This window comes from Rhipicephalus sanguineus, chromosome 10, assembly GCF_013339695.2.
Source record: "Rhipicephalus sanguineus isolate Rsan-2018 chromosome 10, BIME_Rsan_1.4, whole genome shotgun sequence".
NCBI classification, from domain to species: Eukaryota; Metazoa; Arthropoda; class Arachnida; order Ixodida; family Ixodidae; genus Rhipicephalus; species Rhipicephalus sanguineus.
In genome coordinates, this window is record NC_051185.1 from 65,652,151 (window position 1) to 65,665,324 (window position 13,174).

At 43.2% G+C, this 13,174-nt stretch overlaps 1 protein-coding gene and 1 long non-coding RNA gene across 2 annotated transcripts; one reads left to right on the forward strand and one right to left on the reverse strand.

The window, feature by feature from the left end:
* The first annotated feature begins 19 nt into the window (after window positions 1–19).
* Window positions 20–2,012, forward strand: LOC119372030 (zinc finger protein 623). Its single transcript, XM_037642472.2, has 2 exons — window positions 20–1,216; window positions 1,652–2,012. The coding sequence occupies exons 1-2, from the start codon at window positions 1,065–1,067 to the stop codon at window positions 1,986–1,988; spliced, it is 489 nt and encodes a 162-aa protein (XP_037498400.1). The 5' UTR covers window positions 20–1,064; the 3' UTR covers window positions 1,989–2,012.
* Window positions 2,013–6,891: 4,879 nt separating this feature from the next.
* On the reverse strand, window positions 6,892–13,174 carry LOC119372032 (uncharacterized). Its single transcript, XR_005179411.2, has 3 exons — window positions 13,100–13,174; window positions 11,889–12,040; window positions 6,892–10,192 (listed from the first exon to the last, which is right to left on the reverse strand). It is a non-coding gene; the product is annotated as an uncharacterized LOC119372032 (long non-coding RNA).

Below are 13,174 nucleotides of genomic sequence, written 5' to 3' on the forward strand. Positions count from 1 at the left end.
TCTTCTTATTGAACACTTGCCCATTTGTACAACTATGTAAATTTTTTGTTTGTAATTTTTGAAAATTACCTTTAATGACATGAGTGAACTTTCCCTAAATTCATGATTTGTGTGCAAAGTGATAAAAGTAGGTTGGGCAAGAACTTTTTGACGCCTCAGCGGCATTAAATAATGTTATATACTTACTAGGGCACACTTCGTGTGTTTTTGAACACTTCTGTATATATGATCAGTCCATTGTATGTACAGAGCAGACTAGAATGATATGCAAGAAGGCTTAATAAACTATGTTCACGTTTCATCATTGTGCATGCCACTTTCCAAGCATTCTCCTTTGTGTTTGACATCTGTGCATATCATCCAGGCTTACAAATGTATCTTGAATGGGTCTTTCTTGACTTAATTTTCAAAAGGCATTCTTGTCTTTGAGCTTGATATTTTGCTGCTTGATTCATTGAGTGAGTTGTATAATGCATAGAATTCAGTGCAGGAGCCTGGGCTTCAGAGCCTAAGTGCAGAACCAAGGGCAGCTACTGATTTCAACTCCCAGCAACTTGCTGCAGATCTTTTATGGAATGATGTGCTGCACTCTTGCTCACGTTGTGCAGACCTTGTCGCTAATGCTTCTCTATTCCTTTTTAATTCCCTCTGTTTAACAAGTGATGCAGAATACTGAGATCTCTCTTGTGTTTATGTTTACATGCTGTAGTTTTGTCCATAATGGCTGCCTATGAACTAGCTCAACCTTTTGCCATTCCGAGTTGAAATCTCCTTTCTTGACACTTTCAGGATGTGCCGATCCAGGGTTCATTCACGCCAAGAAGGAGCTTCCAGATTCCAGTAGTGATGAGTCCGAAGCAGTGTCCACGGATGATGCCTTGCAGGTGACAGGTAGTCAGGAAGACAATGAACGCATCGGCGAAGGCGGTGTTCAGTACGAATGCGAACTCTGCAAAGAAGCCTTCGACACGCACGATGTCTTTCTCCAGCACTCCGTTGTGCACAGGAAGGAGTGGCCATTTTGGTGTAGCCTCTGCGGTGCCAATTTTCCGCGTCGTTTAGAGATGGTGGAGCACGAGAAGACACATCCGGACAAGCATCAGCGACGCTGCCTGGTCTGCAGCAAGGTCTTCGGCCATCGCACTCTGCTGCGAGATCATATGCGGAATCACAACACCAGATACACCAACTTGAACTGCAACCTGTGTCCCATGGAGTACGCAAGCCAGTTTGTATTCTTTGCTCGTATTGATGATTTGACCTCTTGTTAATGTATATGATGCCACTAACATGTATATGTGCAGTTTGCTAACAACTTTGCATCGTAGGCATCGGCTAAGGTTATCTCTCTCCAACGCATGCCGGACAAGTCTCGTAGTTTCTTTGATTACATCTTTTTGCAATTTCATCTGCTCTCGATCTCTCTACCTTGACGCTTAAATATTTAGAACTAATGAAATGTTAATTGCCTTAAAAAAATGTATTGGCAGTTTCTGAACTGCGCATCAAACAACGCGCACTTGTTTGCATTTGTGTAATATGATCTGTCTTTTCCCGGAGTTTCATGCATGATGTCGGGCATCCCATATATAGGTTTGTGCTGAAAGTTTACACAATTCACGGCATCAATGTGCGTCTTACCTGTGCACAGGTTCAGCACAAAGCTGCAGCTTTCAAGGCATCTCGGCAGCCACAAGAGAAGCGTGCGCCTGCTGTGCCAACATTGCGGCGCTGCCTTCGTCCAGAAGGCGTCGCTCATTGAACACTGCAAAATTCACATCTCCAATGCTGTCGAGAACCACAAGTGTCCTCACTGCCCTGATACCTTCACGCTCCAGTGCGACCTGACCGAGCACCTGAAGACTCACACAGCAGAGCGGCCTTTCGTCTGTGACCTCTGCGGAAAGGGATTCGTGCAGCACTTTCAGTTGGTCACCCACAGCCGGAAATGCACAGAGCGGTCATACATTCCACCATCGCTACCGTAGGTGTGTGCCTTGAAACACACTTCCCATCAGTGTGGTGGTAGAATAAAAAATGTGTGTAAGTGCATGGTGTTGCTGCTTGTTCGATATCTCTAATTGTGTCTTCAGGATGCAACCATATGAATCCTAAAGACAATTAGGCCAAGGAAAGCACAGGGGACGTTAATTGTTGTCTTTAGTTGTAGTGTAGATTGTGACTTAAATTGAAATGAATTAAAATGGATGAAAAATCGCCCTTTCCATCAGTGGGATCCGAACGCACAACCTTCGAAATACTTGTCCGACGCTCTACCAATTGAGCTACGACGGAAGGTGCTTCCCCATCCACTTCATTGGGTATTTCTGTGCATGTAATCCCTGCGAGTGTTAACCAGCACCGCTCATAGCCAAGGTGGCGAGTGAGCGTCAGGTTACATGTGATCTTTGCACAAGGAAGCCCTCGCCATGAACAAATGACACAATCACTACACTACAATTAATGATGACAATTGTGCCTGTGTTCGTCTGTCCCTTTCTGTTCTCCTGTCTCGTTACGCTACTTACGATGGTATTTTATGTCCAAACACCAACTCGCCCAAGATTCAGCTCTTTTCAAATTAGTGTCCCTATGCTTTCCCTGGCCTAATTGTCTGTCGGATTCGCTTGGCTGTGGCTAACAAAGAAACAAGCCCCTGAAAAAAGAGTTCCCCTTCTTTCGTTCATCTCCAGGATGCTGTTTTGTATCGCCCATGTAGCATACGGAAGATGGCATCCTGTCCCTGCCAGCTGCATTTTGTCCAATTCTTTTTTTTGCGGTGCTGGAAAAATCTGTATACTAGATAATTAAAAACATATTCTCAGGGTGACCTACCTAAATGACAGTACCATGAATATGTATAAAAAACACTGATGGACTGTTGCTTTAAAAGTTTAATGAATTCGATTTGGATACTTAGACAACAGGAATTGGCTTGACCAAATAAAGCGAAAGTGAGCATAGGAGAAATTAGTTGTGGCTTCAATGTAAAGGTAAAAAAGACATTCATCATGTGCATCAGTGTTCATTGAGTTTCTTCGTGGGTCAAAGTGGACTTCTCTGAGCAAACTGCTCCAATCTTTTGAGCCATTATGTTGTCAGCCTCACTGCATTTGCTATGATGTCTAAACATTAGGGGTGTGCGAATATTAGAAAACTTCGAATAACAAATCGAATATCGTTCTATTTGATTCAGTACTCGAATCAAATAGCGCATATTCGAACTGCCGAATATTTTTCGAATGCTTTTCAAATAATCAGAACCGACGGGAGAACCCCAAAGGAACAACACGTTGGAAGAACGAAGGATCGCCTTTGTTGTTGTAATTAGTGAGTTACCAAGATGCAAGCAGGTCAATTCTTTACTGGTCTATCGAAGCTTTACTCATCACCGGATGAAGGAATTTTTGCTTTAAACTCGTGTCGCCGTAGCGGATGTGTCTGCAATCCATTATCATGAGATTAATGATGTTAGTTCATGAATTATTTAACTTTTTGGTCTTTGTGTTATTTAAAAGCTGGTGACAAAGTACCACCTCGAATACTGAAGTAACTGCTGCATTCACCCTAGTTAAAAAATACCTTGAAGGCTACATCTAGTCGCTACTGTATATGAGCTTACCTCAGTTGACATAATTATGGTATCTTTTATTGCTTAATGTAACGGTAATGTTACTTTGTTAAAGTTCGTGAATATTTGTCTCAAATAAAAAGTTGTAGAATTCTAAGCCTGTCTGAAAAATAGTTGCCTTACTATTCAAAAACGATTCGAATAGTATTCGATATGTATTCGTATTCGATTCGGCATGATCACTGTTCGATTCGTATTCGATTCAGTTCTCAATTTCTCTATTCGCACACCCCTGCTAAACATGCAACTGCAAGCGTGCAATCTCTGCTGCCAGATTAAAACAATGGCTAGTACCCACTGTACCGCCTTCTTCGCATTTGGGCATGTTTTAGAAGCTCGGGCCTTAGGAGTAACACGAAATGTTGACACAACGTTGCCGTCACATTGAGAAAGTTGCTTCAAAGTTGTGGCAACATTGCGTGCTACTAGGTCCTTCAACATGATCTCTATATTCAATAAAAAGGCATTCTTGCATTACACTGAAATGCGGCTATTGTAACTGACAATGAACATAAAATATTAACTGCACATGGCCATTGTGGCTTAGTGGCTTTAGGACAACATCGTGGAATCAAATCGCAATAATTTCTGGGTTTTTATATGCCAAAACTACAATTATCGCAAGGCAAGCCATGGTGGGGGCTCTGTATTAATTCTGACCACCTGGGGTACCTAAATCTAAGTGCACAGGTGTTTTTGCAATTTGTACTTGTCGAAATGCAGCCACCATGTCTGGGAATCAAACTCTCAACTAAGCAGCCCAGCACCTTAGCCGCTAAGTTACCATGGCAGGTGTCAAATGAAATCCTGTCTAATGCAGTTACGTTCCGATGAAGCTTGTGTATCATGCATTAGGGGCACAGTGTGTGCTAAAAAATTCCCAGCCCATCTTTGACAGCATATACCTCATAATATCTTGGTATTGGCAAAACATTACAATTTAAACCAAAAACAATGTAGATATTCGCGCAAAAAAAAAGGTTACGTTCCTGTTAATAAGGCAGCAGGATATTTTCACGGCCACTGAATATTAAAAACTATAAATGTTAAGCTATAAGTAATGTAATGGTATTGTAGAATATGTGGGAAACTTTCAGCTCCCCATATTGTGAATTTGTCAGAGACATTGCATGTAATTTTCTTCACTCGCTCTATTTCATGTGAGGGCTCTTTGAACAGATGGAGGTACTAAATGGACCGATGGGAGCTGTGGCTGGTAAGCGCGAATTTTTAGTCTGAGGAGTTTAAGGGTTCTGCACTGTTGTTTTGTCATTGCTGAAAATTTCTGCAACAAGATTGCATTTCCTGTTTTGTGCTGTTCCGTAAAACATTTGGCATCACTGCTTGTCCGATTTTTCTGGACCTAATTAACTGCTAACTGGTGAAAAAGGCAAAGCCCATCTATGTTTCTACAATAATATTATCGCTTCCCCAATGGTAAATTTCACTTCCAGCTGCAATATTTAATTTTTGACAGACAAGGCAAGCAAAGATGCCAAATAAGTGCTTTATAGAACTATGCAAAGCATAAAGTGTTGCGTAAAAAAAAAACAGTAGCAATTGCGAGAATCTGATAAAATCGTTGAAATATATTATAAGTAATATCAATGTAAATTAGGAAGAAACGCTGAGGGCAATGTGTGTCAGTAAGCTTAAGGTTTCTAGGCAATTTATTTGATACCCTGTAGGAAAGTTATTGCAGCGTTTCACCAACTGCTTGAAAGGAATCTGTACTGGAATATGCACGTTTATTAATTATACATGCCGGTGAGACTGATTCATCAATTGTAGAGTAGTGAAGGGGGTGGGGGGCAAAAGGAATCGTCAGTTAAAAAAAAATTGACGCGGGGATGAGGCTGGGAAATGGCAATTTCCCTTCTCAAAGGACTACGGCGCGTCGGAGTGCTTAAAGGGCGATGACATCACCCCCGGGGTCGTGTGTTTTATGTGAGACAGAGAAAGCCTGCCGGGGCGCGTGGGGCTGTTCTGCCGGGGCGGCCGATGATATCGCTAAAGTGGAGATGGGGAAGGCGCCGGCAGTCTTCGCGCGAAACGCCCGTGGGCCCCGACGAGCGGCTCCCAAGTTCCAACTCCAGGTGCGCACTTTGAACCGCCGGGCGCGGCTGCGCGCCTTATCATAACAGGGGATCAGCAGAGACGGCTCGTAGCTTGCTTTGGCCGCAGTTTGCTTTTAAGCGTGCGTCGCTGCAGCGGCCGCGTTTCATTGCGTGTACGCCAAACTAAACCGTAAAGGAGTTAGGCTGCTAGCCTGACAGTGCAAGTTGCTGTCGCATTAATTGCTTATTTCGGCCTTACGACGGAAGTGCGACATATTTCGGGGCATTTTATATTGGAAGAGCGGTCGCGGCGATTCACTCTCTCTCTGATGACAGCAGTGTAGCAGTGCACAGCGGCATTTTTTCCCATGGTTTGAACTATTCAACGAGCGATGTTTCGTCAAGCGCAACGTGCTGAACACCGCTTCATGAATGCACTGCTTCCGAGTTTGCCTGTGCAAGTTCGGTGCGCTGCTTTGGGTCGGTATGCTCAACAGCCTCACAGCGTGATGGCGCCTGAGCTGCTCCTCGGCCGTCGTGGATTTCCGTGCAGTGGTGCGAATCGTGCGATGGCTGTTAATGTAGTCCACCACGGCGAATGTCGTTTTAACTGCGCACAACGTGCGGTGAGATGCAAGGCGTATAAGGTACAGCGGACGCGCGAGCGCTGCCACCGCTGTCGGCGCTACGCAAGTTGTTGTGGTGGCAACCGACAAAGCAAGCAAAGAAGACGCGGCAGTCCTCCTCTCCATAACCGGTTCTCCCTTCGCCTACTCCCTCACAACGCGGGGAAGGGAAAGGCGAGGAGAGCGGAGACAAGAATAAAGTAGCTGGGAGTTTCGATTCACGCCGCTCGGTTTGGTTGAGATCCCTATCGAACAGTGTAAATCGGGTGCGTAGAAATTTTCGGTGCACCGATTCACTCGACTAATTCAGCGTTTTGCCTCGAAAAAGTGGACATGGCATAAAAGTAACCAAAGGTTTATGTTTGCCGACGTAGCAGAACGACTGGAACAATTTTGTCTTATAGACGAAGACAATGCATAAAAAACAAACGTCATGCCATTTCTGTACTTGCGAAAGGACACAGTTTCGTACGCACTACAGGATTTCATTTTGAGACTGCCGTTGATGAGAAAATATGCATCATGCTCAGAATAAACACCGGGATCTTTGAGTGTACATCTTTTTATTTGCTCAATACAGTCAATAATGGTAATATATATATACACTAGGCCCACTTCACAGTAACGGAAGGGCTTTGAATTTCTTTTTTTTTTCCAGGAAGTTCCTTGAATTTTACACTCTCGTCTTCACCGCAGGTTTTAATTGCTCGGCATACCTTGTGTCGATTTGCAGGTTTCTCTTGTGTACGCAGCTGTCAAGGCACCTGTGCACCCACGAAAAGAGTGCACACTTTAAGTGTGACAAGTGCAACGCCGCTTTTGTCTTCGAGGTAGAGCTGATGAGGCATTGGTTGACACACGAGAAAGGCCGGCATTTCCAGTGCCCCAGGGCCTTGGAGGTGAAGTGCCACCTCCAAGATCACCTAGTGGTACACACAGCCGAGCGGCGCTTCGGCTGCGACCTCTGCATGAAGAAGTTCTGGCGCAAGAGCGAATTAGCCAGGCACATGCCGAAGTGCCCATCTAAAACTAATGCCCAGCCACAACACTCAGAGGCATAGTTCTCTGCGTACACTGGGTGGACTTCTGAGCGTACGTATGCATGGTTAAAAGTGTCCACTGGATATGTAATCTGCGTAAATTCATGTAATGGAAATAAATGCATTGGTTGCGGAATGATGGGTGGATGTGTCAGAGAGAACATTGAGCTTCCTTGAAGGGCCAGCCATTATCCAACTAGTCTTTACGATTGTAAGATTGCGGTTGTTCAGTGGAGTTATTAAACAGCAAGATGCTTTTGAATTGCAAGGGCTGGGTGGTATGCGAGATAGCAGAGACATACTAAATCATGTGCCGTGTGCACCCCGCCTCTTTCCTAGTCCCTCATTTGAGCGCTGGAATTTCCATTATCCGAACTACACCGAAAAGGCAGATGTTGTGTGGCCATCTACTCTGCTCCACATGTTGGGAATTGAGTACCTCACCACATGACTCCGTTATAACCGACAATTTCGTTATATCCATATTCATAATGTCAAGCTTTGACATAACATTTCTTGCACAATGACTGCTCAGCTAAAAACTGGAGCCTGTGAATGATGCATGATTATTGGCATTGGTGTTGCAACATATCCTGTATTACCAACTTCAAAACTTATTGAACCACTACTTTTACTCAAAAGAATATTGAATGTCCAGATGTCATGTCAGAAGAGTAAAATAATAAGGCTGTCAAACACTTTCAAGCTTCAGCACTACTCACTGTACGGGCTTGCTTGCTTTGCATGTCTCTCACACTGCTGCTCATTATGCCTTGCAAGAGGTTTGATCTCTGATTGTATAACCAAGTGTGAAGCAGCTTTTTGCCTTCAAGTGTTACGGAGAGTGTGTCACATGCTGCCGAACTTTCGTTTAGATGCGAAGCATCTTATGAGCGAGCTTGATCCGGTGGCGTCCGTGCTCCACTGCGCATGCGCCTACTCTCTCTCTCTCACTCCTCCTTTACGCAGGTGTTCGGTCGCCTTCTCTCCTCTCCTCCCCCGCGCTGCAGCCGTGGCGCAGCCTCTCCTCCGACGTGATGCAGCCGCGCCGCAGCTAAATACAGCCTGTAACCCCACTCTCTCCTCTCCCTCCCCCATTTCATGTGTATACAAGTGCGTGTGCTCGGTCGGCTTCTGTCATTCTCGCTTCGCTCCCATTCAGATGAGGTGTAACGTCAACGTCGGCGCCACACGTTCACTCGGCGCTAATGGAAAGCAACGTACAAACACAACGTAATGATAACACAAACACTAAATACAAACCTCACATACTAACGGAAACGCCGAGTGAACGTAACAGAAACTTGGTGTGCACCCCCAATGCTGCTTCGCATCCCCTCATGGTTCCCTTTAGTGGGAGATGGTGTAACTTTTTTTAAGGAAATGATAGCTTCATTTACGGCATCAGTATGCTGTCGAAACTCACAATCACGAAATCACGCAGCAAAGAAATAATTTCCAGTCCCCGATGAACACCCATAGGATTCAATGCATCTCGTATTTCTCGACAACGAAGTGTTGCTAAACTCTAATCCCACAATAACAAAAATCAACAGGATGTCTCCCCTCATGTTTTCTGGTCGGGCACGGTTGGCATACTCCAAAATGCGCTCAAATGTCTTTGCATCACACTCGGTGTTCTGCGGCAGCCGCGCAGCAACGGAAGAGCGATTGCCATTGCTACATCAACACGTGGCTTAGACGCTTTCGAAAAGATGTGGGCATTCCTCGGCACACACGGTGAGGATGTTGGATAACACAACATGCTGCATTGCGAAGGAATATCTGTATGTTGACTATATGGAAACAGTCGACAAGCCAAGTTAACAGAGTTTTGGCAATAAGTTTTCATTTTGCTGATCATTTTCCCATCTGAACTGGATTATTTCACGATAGCGAAAATTTTCAGTTTCCCTACCAATTTCGTTATTGTGGGGATCAACTGTAGTACGAACTATGAGCTTCAGCCAGCTTTTATTTTTCTGGAAGTTTTCTCCTCTTGAGTGCAATCCCTTAAGACTATTTGTTCTCGGTGAACGTGCCTCAGCACAAGTTTGAGAGTCTCACTATAATGATCGTAAAATTTTGTTTGCTTGGCAGATTGGTAAGCAATAACAGCATTTTATTTTTGTAAGACAATTTTTACACCTACTTACCTGCAGCCCTTGCTGGTTTGACTAATCACTTGTTGCAAGTCGTTTAAAACATTGATTATAAGAGGACGGTGTAATTTATGAATTATGGGCGCTGAACTTAACCGCTGCCCAGTAAGGGTAGAATTCACTGTTTAAGTCACCTTAACATTAAAAGAGTGTAGATATTAAAACCTTCCGCAAGAATTTTGTTATTTTACGTGGAAGGCCATTTATCGGGGACCCTGATAATAACCAGCAACTGCACGATAGTCTCCATATATTTAATATGACACAATTTACAAGGCTCATTTCACGATTTCGAAAATCCCCACCGAGAGGGAGAAAACCTCTGAATGAGGAAGCAAATAAGTATTGCCTGATAGCAACATGATGCGCAGTACCAAACCGGTGACATTGGCAAGCCATCTGCTACATTTCGCACGTTCATCTCATCCTCGCGGAACCAGTGACACTAAAACGCGCAGCTGGGTCTCCTGGCAACGTGATGCACGTCGTCGACACTGTCGTCATCAGACGAATCTGACCACGCGTGTCTGCCTGCCTGGATGCGATCAAGTACAGGTACAAAATTGTTTTGTTTTTGATCCGCTGGCATCACCCTCATATTTGCTGTACACATCTCCAACATTGCACCTTTCACAGCTTTCTCCCGATGTCCATGCCGATGCTTGCCGCAGTGAGTCTGCAAAAGAAGCCACACTTCATTTCTAGACATCAAAATTCAAGTGTTACTTTTAAACCGTTTGTTCTCTGTGAAAATTCATCACAGCATTTCTTGTAAGCATAAAAAGCTCACAATGTAGTCAGTTGACTGGCCAATTTTGGTGTCTACGCTCCTTAAAAAAAAAAAAAAAAACGTTCTGCAGGTCTGGAAAGCCCACTGAGGGAAGCAGCTTTACCGATGGATCCTTCTTCTACATGACATCTGTCAGATAAAATGTCAATGGTAGTACGACAGTGGCTTCTCTGTACACACGAAACACTGCGAGCAGCAATTCAGTTCTCTGAGAGTCCACAACAGGCTAGAGAATAAAAGGTTAATCAAAATTCGAAAATTTTTCATCCATCCATACCTTCGCCTCCCTCCCTCCCTGTCTGCCTGTATTTTGGGTATGAAGATCAACGAGTCAGGTACGATCGATGATTGAAGCAAAGGATGCACGTAAGAAATGTGGTTTTATTAACGTTTTAGCTGGTGGGCCAACCTCTGTCATTGATTCTGACTAAGGCTGGCACACCTGCCAAAACGTTAATAAAACCATATTTTGCACATGCATCCTTCTCTTCAATCATACATACAGACATATATATATATATATATATATATATATATATATATATATATATATATTTCTTGAGCAAAGTATGATGGCCAGTATAGTAGGGCTGTGCAAATATTAGAAAATTTTTAATAACTAACCGAATAGCATTCTATTCGATTCACTACTCGAATAGAACATATTCAAAATGCCAAATATTTTTCTAATACTTTTCGAATAATCAGCACCGACCGGAGAACACCAAAACAACGAAGCTTTGGAACATCTAAAGGCCATTTTTCTTCTTTTAATCACTGAATTACCAATGTGCATGCAGCCCGAGCTTTTACGAGACTGCCGAAGCTATACTGATTACCAGATGAAGGCGTTTTTTCTGAAAAGTCCGCTCTTACTAGGATTTTTCCATGCTGCAGCTGCATCGCAATAACCAGTTCCTGTCTTCATCTTGTAATAACCGAAGGCAGCTCATACGACTGCATTCAGCTTCATGAATAACAACAGAAGCAAGCATTGTGTGTTCGTAAACCTATCTCGTAGATTGACGTTTCAACACTGCTATTTACATGCTTTCGGTGCCGAGGTGCATGCTGTGACGGCAGATTTATCTGTTTCATTACATCTTTAGCTGTATTTGTGGTGTTCAGTTCAAAATTGTTTAGTTTTTATGTCTCGATTTTATTTAAATGCAGGCAACAACTGACTACTGTAGTCACTGCTGTATATGAGCTTACCTCAGCTATCATAATTGAGGTATCTTGAGTTGGTTAAAAGTAACCATAATGTTCTTCGGTGAAAGTTTGTGGATATTTGTTTCAAATAAAATTTTGTAGAGTTCTAGGACTGTTTTGAAAATGGTTGTCTTACTATTTGAAAACTATTCGAATAGTATTCGATTTGTATTTGATTCGGTGTGATCACTATTCGATTCATATTCGATTCCAAAATTCACTATTCGTACACCCTACGGTATATTGCTACCACTACATTAAAGAAAGACACAAGACACTTGTGAAAAAACTTGTGCAAATCTCACAGCTATTGCTAAAAAATTTCTTTCGATGCAAGCTCACATAAAATGACAAACACGTTGTCACTTACGCTGCTGTGCTTTTCACCGTAGGCTTGTATGATTTATAAGAGCGGTCATCTTGTATGTCAGAGAATGCCGATTGATTGCAATGCCATTGAAGAACGTTGCTGCATCTCCTCCATAAGTCAAATATCGGGCAACTCCAAGTCTGTCTGGCATTCTGCAAAGCAAATAAGGCATACAGCAAATTCTGAGTTGCAATCGGCAGCAAAAAAACAAGAAAAGCTTTACTGTAGTAGATTATATGCAATAGTGTACTGGTAGAGTGAAGTCTAGTCTTCTATAAAACTGTCACATAAAAGTATGCTTCTAAAAAAGAATTACCAATGATTACGATAATTCCTAATGCGAAATGTGAGCCCCACTGTATGCGCATGCTTTCACTTTGTCGGTCCCTTGGTGGAGGTAGCGATAAGCTTCAGTCCCGACGGCACAAATACTTTTGCTTCGCCAGCGCAGCTTGCAAGTACAATGGTGCCATCTCGTAGTCTTGTGCAACACTCTGCTTTCCTCCTCACTGTTTCGCCATTCTCTCCTAATTCGCTTTCATCTTTCGTTGTGTTAGTTCTCTCGGTTAGGACGGATGAGGCACGCCAATGTTTAACGGAACGAGTACCTAATAGTGGCACTCTAAAAAATGTTTTAGTGCTTGAGCCACAGATTATCAGATCATAATTTTAATCCTTTTTCACATGGCTGACCGACTGTAACGTACGTTACACACCACAATATTTGCGAGGAGTGGTCTGCAAAAGGAACCTAATAAAAGTTAAGGCAAATGTATGAAAACAGACTAAAGACTGCAATGTCATTTACATCTATTTACATGCCAAGCTTGCAACAAACAAACATTTCTATCAAATGACATCAGCTGTCTCATTTTCAGAATTCCGCATCACCCTAGTAGCACGTATTGTTGCCATAAATGCATTGTTGCCGTAACGTAGCAACATTGCATCAAGAATTGATGCTGCTAAGCAACCTCGATAATTGATGTTGCCTTGCAAGTAAAATAACAGTGCGACATTTGTCTAGAATGGAATGCAACATTCTTTTCACCCTTCTTCAATTTGCTAAACTTGGCGGCTGCTTACTGTGAACAATCTCTCTACATGTGTGATTAATGCCACATGCTGATGTATTTTTCGCACGGCCAAGGCAACAGGGTATGAACAATTAAGTGTCTGGTGACAACACAAAAAGCATGAATCATACTCACCCGAATTTTTCACTGGCCTCTTCGTTCGGACCCGTGTGGATCTTGTAAGGCGCCCAATATCCGCTTGGGTTGTTT